General features: G+C 35.8%; 4 protein-coding genes, 1 long non-coding RNA gene and 1 other non-coding gene across 7 annotated transcripts; 5 read left to right on the top strand and 1 right to left on the bottom strand.

Annotated features, from left to right (window-relative positions):
• Window positions 1-272: 272 nt before the first annotated feature.
• LOC122277241 lies at window positions 273-4,193 on the top strand. The gene is made up of 3 exons (XM_043087177.1): window positions 273-1,248; window positions 3,254-3,422; window positions 3,567-4,193. Exons 1-3 carry the CDS (start codon window positions 454-456, stop codon window positions 4,031-4,033), a joined length of 1,431 nt encoding a protein of 476 aa, XP_042943111.1. The 5' UTR covers window positions 273-453; the 3' UTR covers window positions 4,034-4,193.
• A 649-nt stretch (window positions 4,194-4,842) lies between these two features.
• Window positions 4,843-5,483, bottom strand: LOC122277243 (auxin-responsive protein SAUR15-like). The gene has a single exon (XM_043087178.1). The coding sequence runs from the start codon at window positions 5,292-5,294 to the stop codon at window positions 4,917-4,919; it is 378 nt and encodes a 125-aa protein (XP_042943112.1). The 5' UTR covers window positions 5,295-5,483; the 3' UTR covers window positions 4,843-4,916.
• Window positions 5,484-7,868: 2,385 nt separating this feature from the next.
• Window positions 7,869-7,940, top strand: TRNAP-CGG. The gene has a single exon. It is a non-coding gene; the product is annotated as a tRNA-Pro (tRNA).
• Window positions 7,941-8,033: 93 nt separating this feature from the next.
• On the top strand, window positions 8,034-10,026 carry LOC122276971. Its single transcript, XR_006228937.1, has 3 exons — window positions 8,034-8,163; window positions 9,497-9,622; window positions 9,728-10,026. It is a non-coding gene; the product is annotated as an uncharacterized LOC122276971 (long non-coding RNA).
• Window positions 10,027-13,970: 3,944 nt separating this feature from the next.
• Window positions 13,971-18,389, top strand: LOC122276053 (rho GTPase-activating protein 5-like). Its single transcript, XM_043085491.1, has 5 exons — window positions 13,971-14,789; window positions 15,914-16,034; window positions 16,454-16,573; window positions 16,884-17,114; window positions 17,514-18,389. Exons 1-5 carry the CDS (start codon window positions 14,389-14,391, stop codon window positions 18,132-18,134), a joined length of 1,494 nt encoding a protein of 497 aa, XP_042941425.1. The 5' UTR covers window positions 13,971-14,388; the 3' UTR covers window positions 18,135-18,389.
• Window positions 18,390-18,528: 139 nt separating this feature from the next.
• LOC122276054 (4'-phosphopantetheinyl transferase gsp-like) lies at window positions 18,529-22,784 on the top strand. Of its 2 annotated transcripts, none has more exons than XM_043085492.1 (8): window positions 18,529-19,123; window positions 19,330-19,505; window positions 20,886-20,953; window positions 21,148-21,249; window positions 21,401-21,556; window positions 21,888-22,007; window positions 22,247-22,376; window positions 22,455-22,784. In XM_043085492.1, the coding sequence occupies exons 1-8, from the start codon at window positions 19,017-19,019 to the stop codon at window positions 22,553-22,555; spliced, it is 960 nt and encodes a 319-aa protein (XP_042941426.1). In that variant the 5' UTR covers window positions 18,529-19,016; the 3' UTR covers window positions 22,556-22,784. The 2 variants fall into 2 exon arrangements, with proteins under 2 accessions (XP_042941426.1, XP_042941427.1); XM_043085493.1 differs by having other exon boundaries at window positions 19,007-19,149.
• The last annotated feature ends 1,959 nt before the right edge of the window (window positions 22,785-24,743 follow it).

Raw genomic sequence — 24,743 nt, 5'->3', positions numbered from 1 at the left:
AGGGAAAAGTTTAATTATAAATATATTTATGCATTAATATGTATATTAATTTATTATAATTGATTAAAAAATAAATTTTATTAAAAATAATATTAATTTAAATTTTAAATATAACATAATTAATATTAATATATAGATTAATACGTAACTTTTCTTATACATGACAAAACTCTTATAACAGATCCATAATGTTATCCAAAGGTAAACTCTTATAACAGATCCATAATGTTATCCAAAGGTAGCGTTTGAAGCAAGAATTCTCTCTCTCAGCCGTCTAAGCAACATTTTCTTGCGGAATATAATACTGAAATGTCGAATAACACGTGGAAACATAGTGTTTTTTTTTTGCAAGACCGGGGAGAGTAGACTTCTGTCTCTTTGCCTTCTATTCGATTTTGTCGATCTCTCGGTTGTTTTTCACTCTCTTGCTCCTTTAATTTCTTGCTTGCTAACATGTCTGACGAGAGCCCCAACCCAGAAGTAGCCGGGACAAAGACCCGAACCGTGGGTGGCACCGAGTACAGCTGGTGCAAGGCCGTTCCCACCGGCACCGGCACCACCGTCATAGCCCTCCTCCTCTCTACACCCCCAGATATCTCGACCACCCAAACTACCCTCCAAAATCTCCAAAATGCCCACCCTATCATCCGCTCCAAGCTCCACTTCCATACCACCACTAAGAATTTCTCCTTCCTTATTCCTCCCACCACTAACCTCCAAATCCGACCGTTCGATCTCTCATCAACGTCCCAAATCCTCCAAAGCCTCCGAAACCCAAACGACCGCAACTCCTCCATCACTCCCTTCCATCTAATCCTCGAACACGAAATGAACCAAAACAAGTGGTTTGATTCCGACCACCCATCGCACACAGACGAAGACGTGCTCTTCGCGAGCGTGTACACGCTGAGCGAGGCCCAGTGGGCCCTGACGATCAGGCTACATACGTCAGCATGCGATCGCACTGGGGCCATGTCCCTACTGAGAGAGCTGCTGGGGTCTGGAAGAGAAGGGGAAGGAATGGAGATGGAATTTGGGGACAAAGGGGAGGTTAATTTGGGAATTGAGGAGCTTATCCCGGCGGGCAAAGCAAACAAGCCGTTCTGGGCGCGTGGAATCGACATGCTTGGTTACTCTTTAAATGCATTGAGGTTAACACATTTGGATTTTAGGGACGCGAATTCGACAAGATTTTCTCAGTTGGTGAGGCTACAGATGACTGCATCTGATACTGAGAAGCTTCTCGCAGTAAGTCGTATTGGGCAATATTTTCATCACTTTTGCCACTGTTTTAAAGTCTTTACAGCTTTACAATTACTAGTATCTGCTAAATGTGGCTACTTTTTAACGTCAACTGTTTATTTGGCACCCAAACTCGCATTTTTAGAAATGTAATACCAATTCTCTTTATCTTGAAATTTGATATTTTTCATTTTATATATATTTTTAAGTAGTATAATATATTCATCACGATATTGATTGGGACGATAATTAATGCATTTATTTCGTTGCAACTTGTCATGATCATACATGATGTGTGGTTATCGTAAGTTGCTTAAGAAAATGAAAAGATGGCAATTAAAGATCCAAAGCACGGCCTGGGCCAGGTCCTTATCCTTGAGCCAGTGGCGGACCTAGGTATACCTTGGGATGGGCCTTCCAAATTTTTTTAAAAATTTAAAATATTTCTTAATTTTTATTTATACTTATATAAATATAAAAAAATATCCCTTTAAAAAAGTTATAATCTTCAGAATTTTAATATTCTTAGAAATGCTCCTCTCCAAATTTTTTTCCTATAATATTAAAATTTTGTATAATTTTTATATATTATCTATTTTTTAGGATGTATCCTCGTCAAAATTAAATTAAAAATAAATTTAGGAGAAATAATAAATTTGTTAATATGGATATCAAAGTTTTTTATTAAACAATATTATATTTCTTAATATGAAAATATAAGAAAAATTATTTAAAATTGATAATCTATATGAAAATAGTTAAAAAGTTTTATCCTCTAGACTTTATTGAGTAAGAAGAAATTTATTTAAGGTAATATTTTATGCTTAATGCGACATGAAAATATCTAAATTTTATATGACATTTGATAAACTAGCTTATATACTAGAATGAAAGATAATATTCTAAAAGATCACTTGATAGTTTTTACGAAAATAAATGGTAAATATTTCATTACAAAGATAATAATGGATGAATATTATTCCATATAACATTATCGTCAAAAATCTAAAATATATATTAAGTTTTGTTTTTATTGTTCTTTTTCTATGTATATATGCAAATACTGAGATAATTTTATTTATAGTTTTGTTTTTATGATTATTAATCTCTTTTTATTACATAAATATGTCATACGGTAGAAAAGTCGGCCCCTCCTAAAAAAAATTGCTAGCTCCACCACTGCCTTGAGCAACGTACACGGACCCTTTTCTCTTTGTTCAAATGATTTGCACTTTCCCATCACCGGCAGCAAAGATGGCTTGCACCTATTGAACTCAAAAGCTTAGACGTAGACTTGATATATTGGGTTTTTATGATATTTTTTTTTCAGTGAACCTCATGATCACCTGATATTACTCCCTTTCTAATATGATATCACCTGTTTCCCGATATAAAACATTAGTTGTTATTTACCCAATTGTAAAGAGGTGACTTGTAAAATGGATGAAAAATAAGAGATGCGAAACGATCTCAACAATTTTTTGTTAAACGAGGACGAGCAGATTGTTAGAAGAGTGGTAGTTCAAGGTTAAATTGATAACTTTAGTTATCTGTTGGTCATCTTTAGTTAGGAGAAGGGACAAGTATAATTTTCCCCAACTTTCAAATCTATTTTTTTGTAATGCTGTCAAAGGCTGGCTAGAATAATTTTTTGGTGTTCTTGAAAGGCTCAAAGACTCATGACTTATAATCTTACTACCATGCTGGTTGTGGCATGGTATGAAGCAATAACCCTCAGTGATTCATATGATAAGGTCTGTCATATGCGATTCAAATTTTCAACCACCTAGATGCTTAATATAAGCTCTTCAATTCATGAAAACACGAGCGAAAATGTTTTGGTCCATAATCTAGCTAGGTGAATTTGTCAAACAACAGCATACTGTTTATAGCTATCTGAATTAAGTTGGTGAACCATATCTTAGAGTTCCAAGTTTGATTGTCAGCATCTTCCGTTTGTCTTTTCTTGATTCGCGACCTCGCCACTTGTGTTTTGGCACAAATTCTGTAGAAATGCAAGTCAAGGGGGATTAAACTTTGCGGAGCCTTGGCAGCAGCTGGTTTGATTGCAGCTTATACCTCTAAACACCTTCCCGATCAGCAGACGGAGAAGTATGCTGTGGTGACCCTCGTAGACTGCCGTTCAATTCTTGATCCTGCCCTTTGCAGTCACCATTTAGGTAAACCTCGTTCCTAAGAATCTTATGCATGCTACATATATAAGGGGTTATGGAGTTGTTTTGTATGCCCAAGTCTTCTTTGCTCAACATGAGTTAGCTCTGTACAGAAGTTGGTAAGATGACAAAGGTATTTGTAACATGCAGGATTCTACCATTCTGGCATTCTGAATACACACGACATGTCTGGGGAAGAAAATATATGGGATCTGGCGAATAGATGCTACACGTCCTTTGCAGATGCTAAGAAAAACAACAAGCATTTCTCAGATATGTCTGATCTGAACTTCCTCATGTGTAAGGCCATTGAGAATCCTAGTTTGACCCCATCATCGTCCTTGAGAACTGCCTTAATCTCGGTGTTTGAGGACCCCATTATTGATGATTCTATTGACATGCATCAACGGATTGGGTTGGAGGATTATGTCTTATGCGCTTCAGTCCATGGTGTGGGTCCTTCCATTGCCATATTCGACACAATACGAAATGGTTGTTTGGACAGTGCATTTGTGTATCCAGTGCCCCTTCATTCAAAGGAGCAGATGCAAGAACTAATTGATCATATGAGGAGGATTCTTGTGGATGGTTGTAATCAATTGGAGAGTGAGAGCTAGACGTCTGCTTTCTTTCTTGAAGCTATATCTTTTCTTACCAGCTTGTGATTGTGAAATGCCCTCCTTCTTTTGTTTGGGACGATGAACATACAATTGTTGCATTTGATATTGATGCACATCTCATTCATTTCCCTTTCCTAAAAATGTTGGAATTTGATCATATGAGGTCTTCAAACTTAAAACGAATCAAAGTGATCCATTATCCAACTAGCTGCACCAAACCGTGTCTCAAAACCTGCAGTACTCCAACCGCACCAAAGATACATATGACTGCATGGTTGAGCAGGTGAGAACAGAGTCCTGCATATAAGCCGGAGTTCCAATGATCCATCGTTTGGGTTAGAGAACTTATCGGTTAACTTTGCCGCAATCAGAGGTTTGCTTGGATCGTTGATTCCGATGAGCACGAGAGCAGCACTATCGGTTTTTGTGAACTGTACACATACATATATATATATATATATATATATATATATTCACTTAGAAGTTCCTTGGATATCTTTTTGAATCGACATGTAGATTGCAGAGGACAGGTAGTCCAACTGCAAGTATTAATACCCAGCAAAACAATCCCAGCTCTTTTAAGGTCTATTCTTTTATTTTACCATGTGGATTATATGGATGAGTAGAACCGTGGAAATCTACTATCTCTAAAAGGGGGAGGGAATCAACGTGTAACCCTTCCATTTCGTTCGAGAAATTGGAATTAAGTTTATAACACAAATGATCAAAATTAGCTCTGCCATTTTGAAGAACTGACTTGTATTTCTATAATACATGTCAAATCTCTACATCTACTGAATCGTAAGAACATTATAAGCCCCAAGCAGTTACATTGGTATAAAGTACGTACTGGTTCTATATGCTATCTATCTTCTCCAATCTAAACAAATTCCTCAACTAGTTTCCCGAAGTCAAACTTCCTGTTACTGCATTCTACAGCGTTTAAAACCTCTTGAAAAGTAGAGACACTGCATGGAACCACCAAACCAGTGCTTTGCTCGAACCCAAACTCGTTGCATGACTTCTCCAACAGCATCTTGAAAAGTGGATGCGAGAGAAAGCCGGTTGGAACCACGAACCTTTGGCGCTCGTCCCCTACATACACCGCGAAGAAGCCTGTTGGCGTTGTGGAAGAAGGGGAACCTTCCTCAAATTCCTGGAGCAAGCATTCATGATGTGATGGCTCCTGATCAACTCTACCCATAGCCTTCACCTTCTTGGTTAGCTTCTTGAAAGATACCATTTTCTTCCCCAGCATTTTTTTTTTCTCTTCCTACAGTACGTACTTGAAAGAGGGGAAGCTGAAGGGAGAGGGGGTGGTCTAGCAAGAGGATGATGAAGATTTTGAGGTCAAACGGAGAGCTAAAGGGGAAGTATTCTTATGACTTTGGGATGTGGAAATGGTTGGGTGAAGAGGGTTTTATTTGCAAAGTAGTATGGGTGGAACGTCGCGTAAACTGTTGTATGTTGACTCAATGTATGCCATCTATGGAAAATGTGGAATCTATGATTACAGAGATTGCCCATATTTGGAGTGAGAAAAACTCTCAATCTATTTCATCTCATTATTACAATTTTCTCAAATTTTTACATAAAATATAATAAACAATTCGATTTTTTGAAATTCTAAAATAATAATAATATTAAAAAATAAAATTTTATTCAACCTTAAACTTTCATCTAAAATCATATCATTTCATCTTATTATCGATATAGCATCTAATGATTCATTTATATTATGAAACTATTTTCAGTTAATAAAAGTTTTAAGAGCAAACAAGCATCTCTGCTTAACGATTTTAAAGAATGAAAATCCATGATGGGATGGCACTACATCATCCCACATTTGTTGGTGATACATTGTTGGGTGGCCTGAGAATCCCAGTCAACTGTTTTTATTTGGAGGCCAGTAAGAATCCCCATAAAAAGTGATACTCGATCTCCCATTACATGTAAATCTGTCAGGTCCATTAGGGAGGGGGAAATGATAAAGGTGACCATTTGCTGAAGAATCTATTGAGCTTGAATAAATTAAAAAAACTGACCACCACTGATTGTTGATTAATTTAATGCTTTAACTGAATTTTTAAATCTAAACCACCATTTCTACCTTATCGGAATCTTAGTGCAATCAGTAATCGGAAGAAATAAACAAATTCACCTTTTAAACCAAACTCCATATTTTATGCCAAAAATAAGAAGAGGAAGGTTGGGCTGCTCAAAGGAGCTAGGGAGCCTCTCAAACATGATCTGTAATTCTCTTCTCTTTGCTATGACGATGTAGAAAAATGCATTGCCAACCATTAAAAAATATATATTCTTTTTTGGAATTTAAGGGCAGAGAGAGAGAGAGAGAGAGTTTTGGTGGGTGGCATGATGAATAGTTGGAGCTCCATTATTGGCATTAATTTAGTAAGGAATAATCAATAAAGTAAGTTCTTAAATATTATCAGTTATTAAAAAGGTCAAAAGACCACTCAAACGTGTGAGGTTGGGAAGTCCTCTCACCCACAACACAAAAGTAAAGAGCCCGAGAAATTATAAAGGGGATAGTTGACATGGGAGGTGGTGCCTCCACGCACAAGAGCGAAGAGAACACGAATTAGGCTTCCAGTGAGGGTTGAAAATCCATTCATAATACGACACGTTGACTCGTTAAGTCGTATGCCGGCGAGTCTTCCGTATGTCCTCCATCGTCCACCTCGTACTTTGAAAGTAGATTAGTGCATGCGAGTGTACCGATTTCATTTCGACTTTTGGATTGCTACAGCTTCCACTAGTCTGCCTAAGAAGAAAGTCAGAGAAAAAAAAGAGATCGAGATGCGGATACTCTCACACTACTACAAATTAAACGAGTTGTTGGACTTCTGCAATCAACAATCTCAAAGTCATTGGTGGTAATCATTTTCTGGATGCAATTGTGTAATTGCAACGATGTTACTTCATTCACTGATTGCCGCAAAAATTGCGTGGATCAAGCTCAATCCCAAGGAAAAATCTTGTCATAATTATAAGATGTTAATGATGATATTCTGAACCAGATTTTATAAATTGTTGTAAATTATTCTATCTTTAGCAATAAAAGCTAGTTTCTATTGAAGTGTCATACTAGTCTGTCGATTTCAAATGTCTTCTTCTAATTTGAGAAATATCACTGGTTGGATTATTATAAATTCAAAGTTTCGTACATTTTAGACTTTCGTTGGAGTATAATTCAAAACTTCAAGTCTATCGATTGGTCAGTTTAATTTTCTCAATTGGCATTGTTATCTCAATATCAAACTTCACATTGAGTGTAAAATGGAATTACTCCACTTGCAAGGTCCTATCTTCTCTTCGTCATACCAGTACCCTATTTTTATCTTAATTTCATTATTTTTACTAAATCAATTTTGAAGTATTATGAACTATGAATACATTCTTGAAAAATGATCAAATATTATTTTGAATCACGATTTTCAATCAAGTAATATTAGATATAATCGTGGAGTATGCAATCTTTTTAAAGACTGTAGTTTATTATTAAAAAATTAATTTTTTTTCATGTATGTATTGTATTTACTTATTTTTTTTAAAAAAAAATTTGCACGACTCGTGCGCACTTCACGATTGTAAATATCATTTATCTTTTTAATTTATTATTATTTTTGTTCTTAAGACTATTACTATCTGTCTCTAGATTTCATTTTGAGATTCATGTTTTACAGTGTAAAAAAGTAATGCTATCAAACTCCCAAGCAATTGGGTGTCCGGTGTTGGTCAAGATCGAGAGATAAAGACGTATGGAGTATTTTTCCATTTTATATATGTAACGCGTTTTATAGAAAAGATCGGGTGTTTGGTCTAGTGGTATGATTCTCGCTTCGGGTGCGAGAGGTCGCGAGTTCGATTCTCGCAACACCCCCAGCACTTTTTAATCCAGTCCAGCTGCTAGGTACCGATTTCGTCTCATTGAGGCCCATTATTACATCCAGCCCAATAGATAGCCATTGTAATCCAGTCCAGCTGCTAGCAAATTTTTATTTAGGGTTTTAGGGAATCCCACCCGTCCTCCTCCCGCGCGCGCTCTTGCCCGCTCGTAGGCCCTTCAACATGAGCAGATCAGGCCAGCTACCGGATCTCAAGAAGTAAGTCTGTCACTCTTTCTCTCCAAAGCAGTTGGTAACTTGGTTCTGGGATTGTAAATTTAGATTCTAACTCTACATTTTCCTTGTTATGCAACACATACATGGACAAGAAGCTTCAGCAATAATTTTTCTGCCTTCATTTTTTTTTTCCATGTTTTTTTGAGGTTTTGTTCTATTATGCGTTTTTTTCCTTTCTTTGGTCCCTATCCCTGAGAAAATCCAGGACTCGATGACCAAGCTGTCTGTGAAGCTTAGTTGTAGCCATTTGTTAATTTTTTTTTTTTTTCACAGAGTAAAACTGCTTAGAAGTTAGTACTTGACATTTAGCTTCTCATTTTGTTCCTCGCCGTCTATTAAATTCTTTAACTGTAGCAGTTGCATTCTCGGAAAGTGTCTATTATTTTGTTGTTGGGTTTGTGAAATATTGTTGTATTGTACTTTTTGTTTGTGGTCCTTATAAGATAAGATAACCCTGCCCGGGGTACTATTGGTATTGCGGTCGTTTGGTGAATGTTTTGTACCGAAACTTTTTTTTGGCGTTGACTCCTTGTTGCTGTAAGTGTGAAGGTAATTGTACGTTGCACTGGCCTGCTCTTGTCCTAATCACTAGTCACGGGTTTTACATTGTGGTTAATTCGTCTCGGGGATGTCTTTTCAAGGTTGTTTGGTTGTCTTCTTTCGTATTTGTATTCAACCATCGGGTATACCATAGGTCTCAATAAGATTATAAGAAGTAGAGAGTCGTAGAGACATCCTCCATGTGCCCAAGGATGCACATATTGGAAGTCCTTGGAAAAGTAGTTTAAAGTTTAGAAGTGCTCGTTTGCAGAGGTTCTCTTGCAATTATTTGTTAGGGTTTGTGGTTTATGTTCTCCTCAAAGTCTTGTTTTAATGAAACTCACTTGATATCTCGAGACAGTGATGTGCATCTCATCCCCTGGGTTCGTTTTGAATAACACAACATACTGACATCTCAAGTCTTTTAAGTTTCATCCCTGAATTCTTTATCAGCCCATGGATGGATTTTACTGAGGACTTCTAATTAGATTTCTGTTTGTGGTGCCTGGTAATATTGGATACATTTATGAGCAAACGAAGATGTAACTGATGCACGTGGGCATGTGTATGTGTGCCCGTGTGGCGGGCATGTAGCTTAGGTAATTGTGTTTTCTTTGGACTCTGAGCTTCTTAGGCTCAAATACTCTATATTCACAGTATTATTATGAGCACTCTTCTTGTGCGAAGGAAGGAATGATTGACGCATATAGTTTAATATATTTGTAATGGTACCAAATAGTTTTATTTTTGAAGCAATTGGTGTTTTATATTGCAGTCAAGTTGAATGCAAATCGGATGGTTGTTGGAACGCTTCGTGGTTTTGACCAGTTTATGAATCTAGTGGTTGATAACACCGTGGAAGTGAACGGAAATGAGAAAAATTATATAGGAACGGTGTTGGGTACTTTCCTTTTTTGTTTCCTAGCTAGCTGATTAAACCACCATTAGAAAAATGATAAGCTAGTTACCGCTTACTTTTTAGCTTATATTACTTTTACTGCTGCAGGTGATCAGAGGAAATAGCGTGGTCACTGTTGAGGCTCTTGAACCAGTGAACAGAACTTAGTAGTTTCATAATGCTTCGGATTCTGTGTGTGATCTAGCGTTTGCTTTGGATAGTATGGCTATTATTGTGGGAAGGAAGGTGTTCTGATAATCTGGATTGGGTGCTGATTTTGTGGAGCAGTTTTAGATCTTATTTCTGCATTCCTATTTTCAAGCAGATTTAATAGTATTGTTTATTTCTTCTATGGATGCTGTTGGAATAGCCATGACTTTGGTCAATATAGTTCTGATACTTTATAACGATTGGCTTATATGCTTCTCTTCTCCAGCTGTATCATTGCAACGGATGTATATATTTTGAGAAATACTTTTTGCAGTCGGCAGATGCAGTCGGCGTGCAGTCGGCTGTAAAAAAAAAAATTAATAGGGGACCTACATGAAAAAAAAATTATTTTTATAATTTTTTATAATTCATGTAGGTCACCTTGAATATAAAAAAAAAAAATTATAATTTTTTTTTATTTATTCCGTACAGTCGACTGCACGCCGACTGCATGTGGCGATTGTATGTAGCAAAACCCATATATTTTTATGACTGACACGTCTGTTCGGTGTCAAGGTTTTGGTGGATTATATGTCCTATCAAATCAGCCTGTATTTTGAGAAAGAGATGAAAGTTACATGTACATAAGTGATTTTTTTTTTAATTTTATTGATAAATTTCACTTATAATAAAGGAAAATCGTGATTATATCTCGATGCCTGAGGGATACAGATAAACAAGAAGAACCAAATCCAGGCATCTAAACAAATTACAACGGATAACAAGACACCTTAGACCCAAAACGAAACCTATAAAACGAATAAACCTACAAGAAAAATCACAAACAAGTAAGGATAAAGAAATTCAACCCAAACACATTATATCTGAAAAAATCATAACGAGATACGTAGATAGGAAAAGTCAAGTTTATCCATACAAAGAAGATCTCGTAATTTGCTAGGCAACAAAACTTGATCCCCTGACCAATTCGAGTTGGAGCCTCCAACATCTTGCTTGACAAAAAAATCAGTCACAACATTTCATTAAGGATAAATGTGTCTCATCGTGTACTCTATGCAAGAAAGATAGACATATAATTCATCTAAAAAATCATCTAAATACCAAATATTACATTTTTCTCCAGTGACCCAATTGACAAGAATTTGAGAATCAGTCTCATTCTCAATCTCAATCCGATAAAAGCCCAAGTTGATAATAAGTTAATAACAACGAATCTCTTCCACCAAACTTTTTATTTTAACGAACTTATTGGACTCCTAATCTTAAAATACAAAATAAGCCACAAGAAGATTACCACCATCATCTCGAATCGCACCCCTACACTTGCCAGTCTAAAATTTTTCAAATTACTATTATCAATATTATGCTTGACCCAACCCTGTTGAAGTCGAGTCCATCCCACCATATGAGACTTTTTTAGGAGTCATAGGTAAAACAAGAACATTCAAGCGAGTTAAGATTTCCACACGTCAAAGTTGGAAATCTATTTGAAAAAATATATATATATATATATATATTTTGGCAGTATTTGAGCCCAAATGCTATTAACATTATTTGTTTAATCTTCATTTTTGACTTGGTAGATGAGGTCATTCTTATTCAGAAAATTTAAAAATATTCCTAGCACTTGCAGGTTGCATTTTATCCAACAGAGAGGCCCCTCTTGCCCCCTCCCTAGACCTATCCCCCTTCATCTCAAATGCGTTGGGCAATTAGAGTAGAGTGCTGCTAGAAGCCGCCAGAAGTGACCGCTTGGCTGTCCTATAGGGTCAATGTTTTTTTTTTTTTTAATAATTTTAAATATATTTTTAATATTTTAAAAAGATATTAAAAAATCTTAATATATTAATAATCACTTTCTTCATTAGTATATAAAAAAAAATTAAATACGAGTGGGTAAAATAAATAGATAAAGTAAAATTATTCGTTAGCATAAGATAGGTTTTCTTTCAAATTTGCCATTAAACGAATTTGTCATGGAAAATGATAGCGCTGGGGGATTTTGTTCATTTATTCTGCTCAATTTTTTTTTTGAAATTTTTTTATAGAAAAATTAAGAAAATATTGTTTAATTATATTGTAAATTTTATTTATTTTTTTAAAATATTTAAAAGTATTAAAAAAATAATTTGAGAAAAATATTTAAAAAGTATTTTTATTTTTTATTTTTTTCGTATCGTTTTTTAACACTTTTAAATATTTTAAAAAATAATAAAATTTATAATATAATTAAATATAATTTTCTTAATCTTTGTGTAAAAAAATTTAAAAAATAAAAAACGACTCAATGGGACAAATTAACGGGATCCCCCCTAGCATTGTCCATTTGCCATTGAACGTTGAATTCCGTTTCTTCTGGTTAAATTTCCTAGGACAAGCCCTGCGTTTTTAGGGCACACAAAAAGATGAACAGCAGCCCGCCCCGTGCGGTTTGAATTTTGAATAGTGAGTAACCTTGTGAGTTACAACGGTTGTCTTCTATTGAAGTTCGCCTTTCCAATCCGATAAAACAGGTCTATTTTGCTTTTCCTTTTTCTTTGTACGCTCTCTGATAACTGAAGAACTGTCTCAGAAGGCATCAATCAAGCACCTTTTGGTAAGCAAGCTTATAATTGAAACCGGCATCGAGGTCTAAAAATCAAAGTCAAAAACTACCAGCTATATATGCTTTGTGCCTCAGGTTGCATTGTATGCTGATTGCTGGGACTGGGAGATGCTTCACACGAAGTAACAAAGATCTATGCATTATATTATTATAGACAACTCAGACCCACCAAGCACTGGAGAATCTCTGTGTCTTAGATATTACCACCTGCTAAATATTTGTGTGCGTTAAAAAGGTGGCACATGTGTTTGCTGGCAACAATACTAGATTAAGGTCATGATGGCAGTGTGTTTTTACAGCTGCACTTCCATTGCTTATACAATACTTTATATCGCACAACTTCTTAAATTTTTTTTTTTTTCCTTTTTCAGAGTCGGAAGTTTTTATTTGTCTTCTGGATCTTGGAACAGGGTAGGTTGTTGTAGTCCAGAAGCTTGTTAATCATTTGAGAAGAAGAACGAAAATAAATTTTGGTTGTCACTATCTTTGGTTGGTTCCATGCATTAGTTAGTAATGGGGTTTCGGATAGACATGCTTATGTGGATACCTCCTAGTCCAAACCACAAAATTTTCTCGTTCAAAATGATCATTATTAGGTCCAGGAAAGCCCTCATTGTAAGGGATTCAATCATCTTAAGAACTCATTAAACTTTGATAAGGAACCAAGGAGCACAGTACAGACAATATTTTCAAGTTACGAACTAGAAGAACCAACCAGCAAACGTGTTTTCAGGAAACTGGGGGACCCAGTTTCAGACATTACTGCTACATTTCTAATGTCTCTTATCAAAACTTATTACTACTAGGTCTGGAACTAGGTGGCCTTAACTCTTCGACATTACTCGACGAAACCCCCCAAAAAAACCAAACGATAATGAACAAAAAAGATTAGTCTTTGATGGTCTAGTTGGTCTTCGATTCTGTCTTTTACCTATCAGAATCATGCGGCTGCTTAGAAGAACCTTTGTGCTTCTACATGTGTAACTGTCTAATTACAGTTTGCATCCTAAGAAATGTAAGTACATCTCATGGAATTATGGCTATAAAAAAACTAATAATACGAAAAAAATATTGATATCACAATACTTTACAGATTTTCATTAATATCCGTATAATGATCATATTCTTTCCTTTTCCCCCCTAGATTTTCTAAAAGTCAACACGAAACTTTGACAGTTGGAGATAATGATGGATAAAACACAAATATGGAAGTGAGTATAATGATTGCAATCAAGAATGGTATATTCAATTTCCATTTGGTAATTTATATTTCTTTAATAATTGTATTAGACAGAAATTTAAAATTATATAGGAATCTCCCGTATTGCAGTTGACTCATCACAAAAATGGTAGAGATCAATTTCCAAGCTTATATACTACTGCTGAAACCTATTGTCACAAACAAAAAGTCTAAAACCTACATCATCATTCCCACTAGAACTATTGACCATCGTTGTTAGTATAATTATTAATTTTGTTTCCTTAAGGGTACAATAAGTGCACAGTGCCCTACAATCCTAAGGTGATTGGAAGGCTTGCTTGTGAAGCGCAAACAACTACCCACCTCCATTTTCGTCCCTCGAACTAGAATACAAAAGCAAATTAATACTTCGTGCTCTCTCTCTCTCTCTCTCTCTCGCTCTCTCTCTATTTCTACCTCCACATTTCCATCCTACCCTACCCATCCCTCCCCCCCTCTTCCTCCCTCTTCGCAAAATCCATACCCGTTCTTTTTTTCTCTCCGTCTCTCGCTTGCTTCAAACCTCTGCGCAAGAAAAGCCAGCAAGGATAGAGGAAATAAAAGAGACAAAAAAGTTGATGATAGGCACGTCTAACCTTCCAAAGACCTTCCTTGAATCCAACTCTACTCCACGTTGATTCCCAAATCTTGGTCTTGCCATAGACCCCTCCAAAAAAAATTAGCCAAATAATTCTCGACGAAGAAAAAAAGTGGAAAAAGACGGTGTCTTGCCACCAAATAATTTCCCAAAATATGACTGATGTACTCCAATCTCCATCTCACTTCCCTTCCCCTTCAAGCTCTTCCACACCGAATGATGGGTCACACCCTCGTGCGCTTATTAACAGTCCTACAATAGAGGACCATTCGGATATAGAGGAGGGAGAGGAAGGTGTTGGAGGAGGAGACAGGAAAAGGAAGGAAAGGGACAGAGAGGGAGATCAGCTGTCTCTTTTAGCACTTTTGGTGGCTGCTTTTAGGAAGTCTTTGATTGTTTGTAGCACTGCTGGGTCAGGGAAGCTCTCTTCCATGGAGATTGGGTGTCCTTCCGAAGTCAGGCATGTTGCCCATGTCACGTTTGATCGCTTCCACGGTTTTCTTGGTTTGCCTGTTGAGTTTGAACCTGAGGTCCCTAGAAGGGTCCCTAGTGCCAGGTCTGTATCTAAATTTCGTGTTTTCTTTCATATTGTCTTTTCTCCCGCAGCGTTTATGTTTTGTTTTCACTTAGAAGTAGTTTTTGGTCTTTATGAAAAATTTCACTCTGGGTTTTCATAATCTGGTCTAACACATTCTTGAAGTTCCGTTCTGAGTTTGGGATTTGTTTGTAATTCTAATTATTTCTGTTTTCCTGTCAATTCTTTCAAGTAAGTCACGTTCTTTGCTTATACAAATGGGTAGCTTTGGATTTAAGTAAAGAATCTGGTTTTGGGTTTTATTTCCTGAATTATAGAGGCTTATGCCCCCTCGTAAGGCATCGTATGATGATATTCTTCGTAATCTTGTGTATGAATTATGTGAAATTATTGTGTTCGATTAGCATAGTACCATGTCTTGAGGAGTTGTAAGATCTGTGCAGGTTGAATCAACTAGAACTGGTGCTGTATTGGAGTCACTAAGAATCGTCCTGACCGTCTGTTTATTTTGGTTATGTTTCTGATTTGGTTATCTCTATCCTTTTTGAGTTTATTTACTTGGCTCTAATTTCGGTTTGATAATATGGCGTTATGTTTTGCTTTGGTCTTTGGTATTAGACCTACTGGCGTACCTCATGTTGGGCTCGGTAATTCAATTTCACCAACCATCTTGCCTTTTCCTTTTTAAATGTGACCTACTTTTGAAGGGTGTGTTTTTAAGCAACCAACTAGACCTTTAATCTCTATTTTCTGGTTTTTCATTGTGATCCAAAGCCAATTGGAATAACCACTCTTAACTCCTTTTTCTCGAACAATATATTGACAGTTCCATTAAAGAAGGAAATAATGTGGTTTTATGTGAGGGTAAAAACAAGTATCTACTTGATGCTGTATACCTGGGCGGTCCTTTGCGTCCTCTCCCCCCCCCCCCCCCCCCCCCGGGGTCTGCGCAAGAGTTTTCTTTATTACCACCAGAAATCACGTCAGACTTACTATCTGTGACATTTATGTACATGTCTGGTTGTCATTCTGCAATGATCTGTGTGTATCTTCACAAGTCATATGGCATATTCTACTTTCTCATTTTCAATGATGACTGTTTCCAAGCTATTTATACTAATGAGATAGATAATTTTCATCTGCAGTGCAAATGTTTTTGGGGTTTCAACGGAATCTATGCAGCTTTCATTTGATGCAAGAGGAAATAGTGTGCCAACAATATTGCTGATGATGCAAAGACGATTGTATGCACAAGGGGGCTTGCAGGTACTTGACTATTAGTCCTTTGTTGTCCCTTTATACTTCAATGTTAAGTGGATGTGACAGTTTATTACATCGAGGTTCAACTATTGCTAAAGTCACCTAGACTTGGGTTCGTCTTCCTACACCTCTTTTTTTTTTACTTAGTGATTAAGTATTTTCTTTTAATGATGTTGTGATTTTTTTAAAAATGTTTAAGAATATTAAAAAAATATATGAAAAAATAAAAATAAAAAAGGCATTATTATGCCTTATTGGTAGAATTTGTTGTGCTACAGACTCTTAAATCATACTGGGCCAATAGAGTTTCTTCCATCCCGATTGCTTCTTGAATGCGATTTTGTTATGTAGTAGTGGGGCTTTTAGAAATCTTCATACTTTTCCACTCCGGTAAACATTAAATGACTGTGAACTCAAACATGCAGGCGGAAGGAATCTTCAGAATTAATGCTGAGAACAGTCAGGAGGAGTATGTTAGGGACCAATTAAATCGAGGTGTGATACCAGATAACATTGATGTCCACTGCCTAGCCGGTCTTATAAAGGTATGACATTGCTGACTGATGTTCTCCTAATCTGTTAATCTGTTCACAACTAATGCTTCGTGATAAAGAAGTCATGCTTTTGATATTGTTAGAACACGCCAATTGAATTGTTTTTTTCCCCTTTTGCGGTACTGATTTTCTAATGTTAACTGTAAACTGTCAATGGTGCTGATTCATCATTCATAGGTTGCAGATACTCCCCTCCAAAAAAAAAAAACCAACCTCCCAATTCATTTATGCTGGTAGATTCAATGTTGTCAACTTCAACTTCACATTTTACGTTAATCTGACCTTTTTTGTGCTCCAATAGGCTTGGTTTAGAGAGCTCCCGTCTGGTCTTTTGGACTCCCTCTCACCAGAACAGGTGATGCAATCCCAGTCAGAAGAGGAGTGTGCTCAGCTTGTGCGACTACTTCCACCAACCGAAGCTGCTCTACTGGATTGGGCGATAAACCTAATGGCAGATGTCGCACAACTGGAACACTCGAACAAGATGAATGCTCGCAATATTGCCATGGTATTTGCACCAAACATGACTCAGGTGAATGAAAGTTATTTTCTTTCTTACATTTGACTCACATATATAAGCCAAATCCATCTGTGTGGAGTGGAGCTGAGGTTTGATTGTATCCATGTTCATATGTTCCTCAGTGGTGTTCATAGTTGTGCCTTAAGTTTACGAAAATAACAGAGTTCGTGGAATTAACTAGGAGCATGCCAAAATCTTCCTAAAATCAGATAATTGTCCGGATGTTTTACTAACATGAAAATTGTATCACAATGATTTACTAATAATCTTGTTCTGCCATCTGTCTTACTAAAAACCTTATCTTTCATTGACCCTAGTACTCAGGTTATTATACCAAAATATGGTTTTGATCATGCAATCTGGTTAATTTGAAGTGCAATAATGGCCTTCCTAAATTTGATGTAAATGCAGATGGCAGACCCTTTGACTGCATTGATGTATGCAGTCCAGGTGATGAACTTTCTCAAAACTCTTATTGTTAAGATGGTAAGAGAAAGAGAAGAATCTGTGGTAGAGTCAACTCCTAATTCACACCTGGAGCCTTCTGATGAGGATGGATATCAAAGCTCTTCAGAACTATGCATTCAGGGACCCAGAGAGGAGGAAAACAGTGTTGAAGAGAAATCCTTTGCTGCTGAAGACCCGGCATTAGAGAGCCCTGGTCACTCGATTCAAGGTGACACTACAATTGAACGTGGAACAAGAAATTTCCTCCATTCTAGTGAGATTGTCACTCCTGGGGGGAATCAGTCTCTGGTTGATAACTGTCCCTGTGAGGTTGTTTCTCAAGTGAATTCATCCTTTGTAAGCGGACTGGAAGAGGGTGGTTCAACAGGGCCGAGTGGAGGAGTTCCAAAAACTATTTCCAAGAGTAAAACTGGCCAATCAAGTCTTTCGAGTATCAAGAAGGGATCCAAAAAAATCAACGAAGGCGTCATGTCTAGTGCACCAAGACCTGCAGAGAAAACCAAGGGGCATGGAATTGTTGGGCGTATAAACTCAAGGACGGAGCTGTTTGAAGCCTGGCGCTGAAGGGCTTTTGATTGCTGTTTCTGGTGGGATGGCCGGGTAAAACCAATTGGGGTCGATGTTGCATTTTCCATCTCTGGAAAAAATGTGTATGATTTTCATGTGTGCTGTTTAAAATGTGCTTCTGAGTGGGGGGATGTCTTTGAACTTTTCTTGCTTCTTTAACTTGTCCTTAACCAGTTCTAACATCTTTGTGTTTCCACTTCCATAGTACAGCCTTTGTTCAATTGAAATCCCTTGACCACTGAGCCTCCTCAATACTTCTTCTTATGATAAATAAATAAATATATATATATATATATTTAATATGATGATCTATTATAACAGGAGAAAAAAAAAGAAAAGAAGAGGAACAAGAAGAAGAAGAGAAATATCTATGGAAGGCAACAATCTTTCAACTAGGGGAAAAGTTGGATTAATGACTCATTGTATTTTTGTTGGGAAAAATTAAAGATGAATAAATTATGCTGAATTCCTATTTGAGGAGAAGATCGTCAAATCATATTCAAGCAGCAGAGTCGGCCCATAAGATTGAATTTGTACCGGCCCAGCCCAAAGGAAACGGTTAAGTTCTCAGATCATCCAAAAATCCCGACCCAGTCAAAAAAAATTAAAGTTAACAATCTCCTTCGCAATCACAGAAACGAACCCGTTTATGGCGCCTTCGGCAATCTCGCCAATAGACGCCCTTCTTTCTCTTTGAACTTTGTAACTTGATAGCCCAAGAAAGCAACGATCTCAGGGATTCAATTCCCCCCAGGGCAAATTGGAAGCTATGTGAAATTCTTCATTTATATATTTTGTGTGTTGCAGCAGGCTTGTTTAGGGTTTACCAGTCAAGGAAGGCTTATGTATCGGATATAACCAAACCGTCTCAAGCAGTGAATGTTGCTCAGGCGTATTAGGAATTGCTTCATGAATATACGTTACTTTCAAAGGAACCTATCTGCTGCTTCATCCCCGCTGGTCCCAGTACCACTTCCATCTCGAATGTATGACGCTTTACGCCATTTTTTTGGTACAGTATCTAGCTCATATGTATTGCCGATACAGATTAGGATTGTTCTACGGTGGATTTCTTAAAAAAAAAAATCGCATTATTTTCAATTCAATGGTCTGTATTTCATTATCTCAGTGCTTACTACTTTTAGAAATCCTTAATTTTTCTTTATTTATTTTCATTTTTTTCGGATTGTAGGGAAACCCATTTGTGGTATATATTACCTAATGAGGTTAAGAGTGAAACCCTTCTTAATCAATATTTGGAACTTCTGTCGCCGTGCGAGAAAGAAAATGTTTGCCGCATGCGTGGATATCAGCTCCAAAAGAGAGCCCTGCTAGCTCGTGCACTGGTTCGCACTACCATTGCAAGATGTAGGTCCTCTTTCACTTAATGCTTTCTCGCTCATTCTGCTTGCTATTTTCATTTGCTTATATCTTACTTTTAGTTTGCATGATTAAGGTAAAGTATGGTCAGTTGGTGAAGTGCTTCTTCTTACTTATATGTACTTTGGGAAATTATGCGGTTTTGTTGTGTTAGGAAATGGATTATTTATTTACCGTTGTGTAGATTACTAAATTATTAATATTATAAACCATTTTTAAGCCTGATTGAAGAGCATGGTGTATATTAACGTAGAATTTCTTTTCCTTTCTTAATGATTATTTTAAGGGCAAACTTCCTGAATTAATCTTTCTGTATATGCATGTATGTAGAAAAGGATTTTAAGTATCTCAAAAGTATATAAAAAAAGGAGATTCTTTTTAATATTTTTAATTATCGAAAAGAAATTAATTTTAATTATTAAAATACCATGCACCAGGGCCAAGCACCAACAATGTTGAAGTGCCCTACCTCCAAGTCCTGCTCCGACTTTGTTGGAGGTCTGACCTCCGACTCCGACTTTAATTTGCATAGCCTCCGTTCCGACAAGTTCCAATCTGACTCTGACTTGTCGGAATGGAGTAGTAGCGGAGTTGGATTTGGGCTTTTTTTCTTAGTCCATTTGAAATCTCAATTTGACAATTTTGGACTCTCACAAATCAGATTTGGGCTTCCAGATTTCAGTTATTTTTAAAAAATATATTTTTTCAAATTTCAATTTTATTAAAACATTACCAAAATTGAAAAAATAAATCATTGTACAAATTAATGTTATTATACATTAGTATTATATGTTATTATATATTAATGTTTATACATAAGTATTACATGTTATTCTACATTGATTATTATACATTACTAGTACATGTTATTATACATTAGTATTACATATTATTATACATCAGTTGTTATCATACATTAAGTAATGAAACAAAAGGATGCTGATGGTAGGGCTGATAAAAAATCCGAAAATCTGAATTTGACTCCAGATCCACTCCAACTTTGCTTCGGCTCTGATAAGTTGGAGTCGGAGTTTTTTTCACCAAAAAATTCGGAGTTGGAGGTAGAGATGTATCAACTCCGACTCTGATATTGTAGATATTTTATAAAAATATATGTATTTTTTTTATATATTAATCATATATTTTTTAAATAACTATAACTTACATAGTTAGTTAAATTCAATAATATACTAGTATGAGCAAATTATTATAAAATAATATACTTATACTATAATATAAATAGACTAAATTGACTAATAATAGTTTAGTACATGCAAACACCGTATATTTACGTTCTCTGTTCAGTGCTGTACCCAACTTTGTACAAAGAGATCATATGTGTTTCTAACCATTATTCTTTATTACTAGATCAGACAAAGTGTCCAGTTCATCCAAGATCCTTAAAGTTTAAGAAGAATATCTATGGAAAGCCTGAGGTGAGTTTGTTTCCTGACTCTTGATGGATTGTGAAAATTGTTGGCTACATTTTCATAGACTTTGCTCGCTTTTCCTTATTATATATGCATGTGTGTGTGTTTCTAAGTTCATTTTGTTTTTACTAATTAAAAAAAAAAAAGTTCATTTTGTTTTCTCATATGCATACAATATAACTGATAGCGTACATGAATAGGTAGAATGGGAAGATGTTGATGACCGGCAGCTTCCACCATTGCATTTCAACATTTCACATACCTCTTCCTTAATAGCTTGTGGAGTGACTGTGAATTCACCAGTAAGTTTTCTGAATATTGACAGACCACTTATATCTCCTGTATTATCCTTTGATTTTGTTTTATACATGTCTGTTTATCTAGTAATTTATTGTTGTTTGGGTTGAAGAAACACTGACTTTAAGCTGTTGTGACTCACTTGTATAATTGTAGATTGGTATTGATGTGGAGGAGAAACAACGGAAGTTAAAGAACAATGTTTTAGCATTTGCTCGAAGGTACTTTTCTCCTTATGAAGTGGAACTTTTAACTGCTATTTCGGACCCTGAAATTCAGCGTCAGGAGTTCATAAAATTATGGACTCTCAAGGTGAGTTTGGTCGTAGGAATTCAATATGCATCAAGTGCTTTCAGTTCATTGTTATGTTTGATTGAACATGATGCTAAAAGACGCTACACTCACTTAAACTACAAGCAGTGATTGTAGTAGAAAAATGGAAGTGCATTTTTAACTTGGTTAGACAGTTCTACAAAATTATGCAGTTCAATGTTGGATGCTCAGCAGAAGTTTCACTGTTGAGAAACTAGGAATGGCTACAAATTCTTTATAAAAGCAACAAAAGCATAACTAGACTTTGAGATGTTCTTGTTATGCTTCTTGTACTTTGGCTGTGTATTAAGATTATGGGTCACGCTTTCAGGAGGCATATGTGAAAGCGTTGGGGAGGGGTTTCTCGGCTGTACCTTTTAAGACCTTTACAATCTGGTTTAGGACTGCTATGGAAGGGGAAATTCGTCTTCCTGGGCTTGGCGATTCTGAGGTATTTGACTGAACTTGGAATGGATGCATAATTGCAAAATTTGGTCTACTTATGTGACTATGCGATCATTAGGTGGCTGTTGGGGACATTATTATAGGACATTCCCCTTCATCCTAGTCCATGGGTGCTACATAAGATAATAAAATTTTTCCCATCCTCTCTTTCTAAGCACAGCATTCCACTATTTTTTCTTGTAAATTTTCATGAAATGTGGATCATGAAACACAATATGCTTTCAGGCACTTGATATAGTCGTCGATTCTTTTAATGACCATGAGAAGCTTACAAACAATTGGCAATTTGTGCTCTTGGATTTGGCGGGTTCTCATTATGCTGCCATATGCATTGAAAAGGATAGAACAACTGGAGGTGAGAATCTGATTTTTCTATGATTAAATAGACTAATTAGAAAGTTGTGTATACATTTTTATATCATGGTATTTGCAGGTGAAGGGACCCTTCCAATGAAATTTACAGTACGTAGAACCATTCCTTATGTTGAAGATGAATGTGTTCCTGGTGTCGTAGCAATAGGGGGCTTGACTTAAAAGCAATTGTGGATGGTTCGTATCTGTAGTGAACCAAACTCTCTGAGCTTGTGTTCTAAATTATGTGACTTGAAAGCAATTGGAAGGCAAAACTTTACATTCTTTTCATCAGCAATTCGCCTCTACATTGCCCGTATAATGGATACTGCATTTTGTGAGAGATTTATAATGTACATTTATTTCATTTTTAAAGTTAAATTCCTTGCATCCTTGTGATGAGTTGAAGCCCCATCGTTTGTATTGTTAAATTTTTCACAGTTCATAAAAGTAAAAAGTTTAGTATGCCGGTCGTTTTTATTAGCCTTAGACCTCCATATACTATGTATGAAGTCATGTTGTAACTGATTACTTTGAAAACAGGGTATCATTGTCTATCAACTATGATATTTGAAAAAATAAAAAGCCTTATGCACCATCCTTGTAAACATCATCTTTTCATTGTCACCAATAATAAGATAGTTAAAAGAACGATGATCAGCAAAAATAGAAAGAGCACGGAACAACTTTTTTGGTTGATCATTCTTGTAAAACCAAGTTTCCTTAACTGAAGTTTTCAAATAATCCATCGTTGGTCAATTATGCGTACATGTTGTTCTTGTTTATGTTCTGTATGCTCGAGTTATACCTATGTCTCATTGATAAAATCTTTTTAAGTTTGTGCGCGAGAGATCAGCTATCGTCGGACTCTTCGAATCCGGAGTTCCCTGTCTATGTGTGGCCTGTAATACACCATGGATTAGGAGTGGGTTTGGTGACCGTGGGGTCTTTTATGTATGATATCAGCAAACGACAGGATGTTTATAACAATGGTAGGACTTGACTTAAATGGATTAGAAGTCAAATTATGTTAGATATCTTTCTTCGTTAAGTAAAATCTGTAAGAATTACAAAATATATATATTTGGGTAAATTTTCCAAATTATCACAGTATGTTCTTACAAAATTTTATATAATTTTCCAATTAAATGATCTGGACTTCCTTAGCTTCAATATATAAAAGAGTTATTCTATTAATTATTTTTACACTACTCACCTGTTAAACGGTATATATATATATGCATGTGTGTGGTGTAAGGATTATGAATAAAATTTTTCTATATAAAAATGAAGTAATAAATAAATTTTAGGAAAACCACGAGATCAATTTCAACGGCTCTTGATGTCAACAAAATAAAATAGAACGTTAGTATAGAAAATGCTAAGCTCTCTTGATTTTAAATAGATCTAAAACTAGGATTGTACAAAAACTTGATAGAACCGGGCCGGCTGCGGGAGTTCAGAATTAGCAAAAACCGATAGAGAGTTGGTTGGTTGGCAGTAGAAAATTGATGAAATTGATGTCAGCCAATTCGGTCTCGATTTGAACTAGGTTTAAACTATAGAACCGACCGATATAATATTATATATATATATCTCTTAGGTAAAATGATTCTGGTTTTACATAAGATTGAATTTGTGTAATTTTAAACGCACTGTTTAAGGAAAAAAAAATGAATAAAATGGTTTCATTTGGATATATGGCTTAATATTCCCTCCCTTCGTCTTCTCCCAATTCTCATTTCTCATCAACTCTATCTCTTTCCTCTCTCACGCAGCACGCCATTGTTTGCCTCACATATATAAATCTCTCTCTCTCTCTCTCTCTCTCTCTCTCTCATATCGCGACGATGTAACCTATATTCTCTTGATACTATTTCTCATCATGCCATCGAAGGGACACTGACAAACGGATCGGAATCACGCTGAAACTGAGCATGCTGATTTCTTCTCCTTATCTGGCTGATTTTAAACATATATAAAACTAATTGGTTTGGTTTTAGTTTTGGATCGAAATAGAACCACATCTGTTAGTTTTCACCTCTAATTAAAACTCTTTTATAACTAATTTTAAATCAATCAATATAATTTTAATACTTTATTAAAAAAAATTAATTATAAAATCATCATTCATTTTAAATAGAGTGATAAAATGATTGTAGATTAATTATAAATTTAGAGAAATTATATTTGTAATAATGTAATGTGTAAGTGCTAGACAATCTTTAAAAAAAAAAATGAGTAAATGTGAGTCCCATATAAAAAAAGTTAAATTTTTAATAGTAAATCTCATTTAAAAAAAAAAAAAGAACGTATCACTTGCATAATTCATAAATGCATTTCTCATAAAATTTATCATTTTCCATTACCA

The sequence above is a fragment of the Carya illinoinensis genome, chromosome 9 (assembly GCF_018687715.1).
Source record: "Carya illinoinensis cultivar Pawnee chromosome 9, C.illinoinensisPawnee_v1, whole genome shotgun sequence".
Classification (NCBI taxonomy): Eukaryota; Viridiplantae; Streptophyta; class Magnoliopsida; order Fagales; family Juglandaceae; genus Carya; species Carya illinoinensis.
The sequence above is the reverse complement of the archived record's forward strand: the minus strand, read 5'-3'. Positions and strand labels throughout refer to the sequence as shown.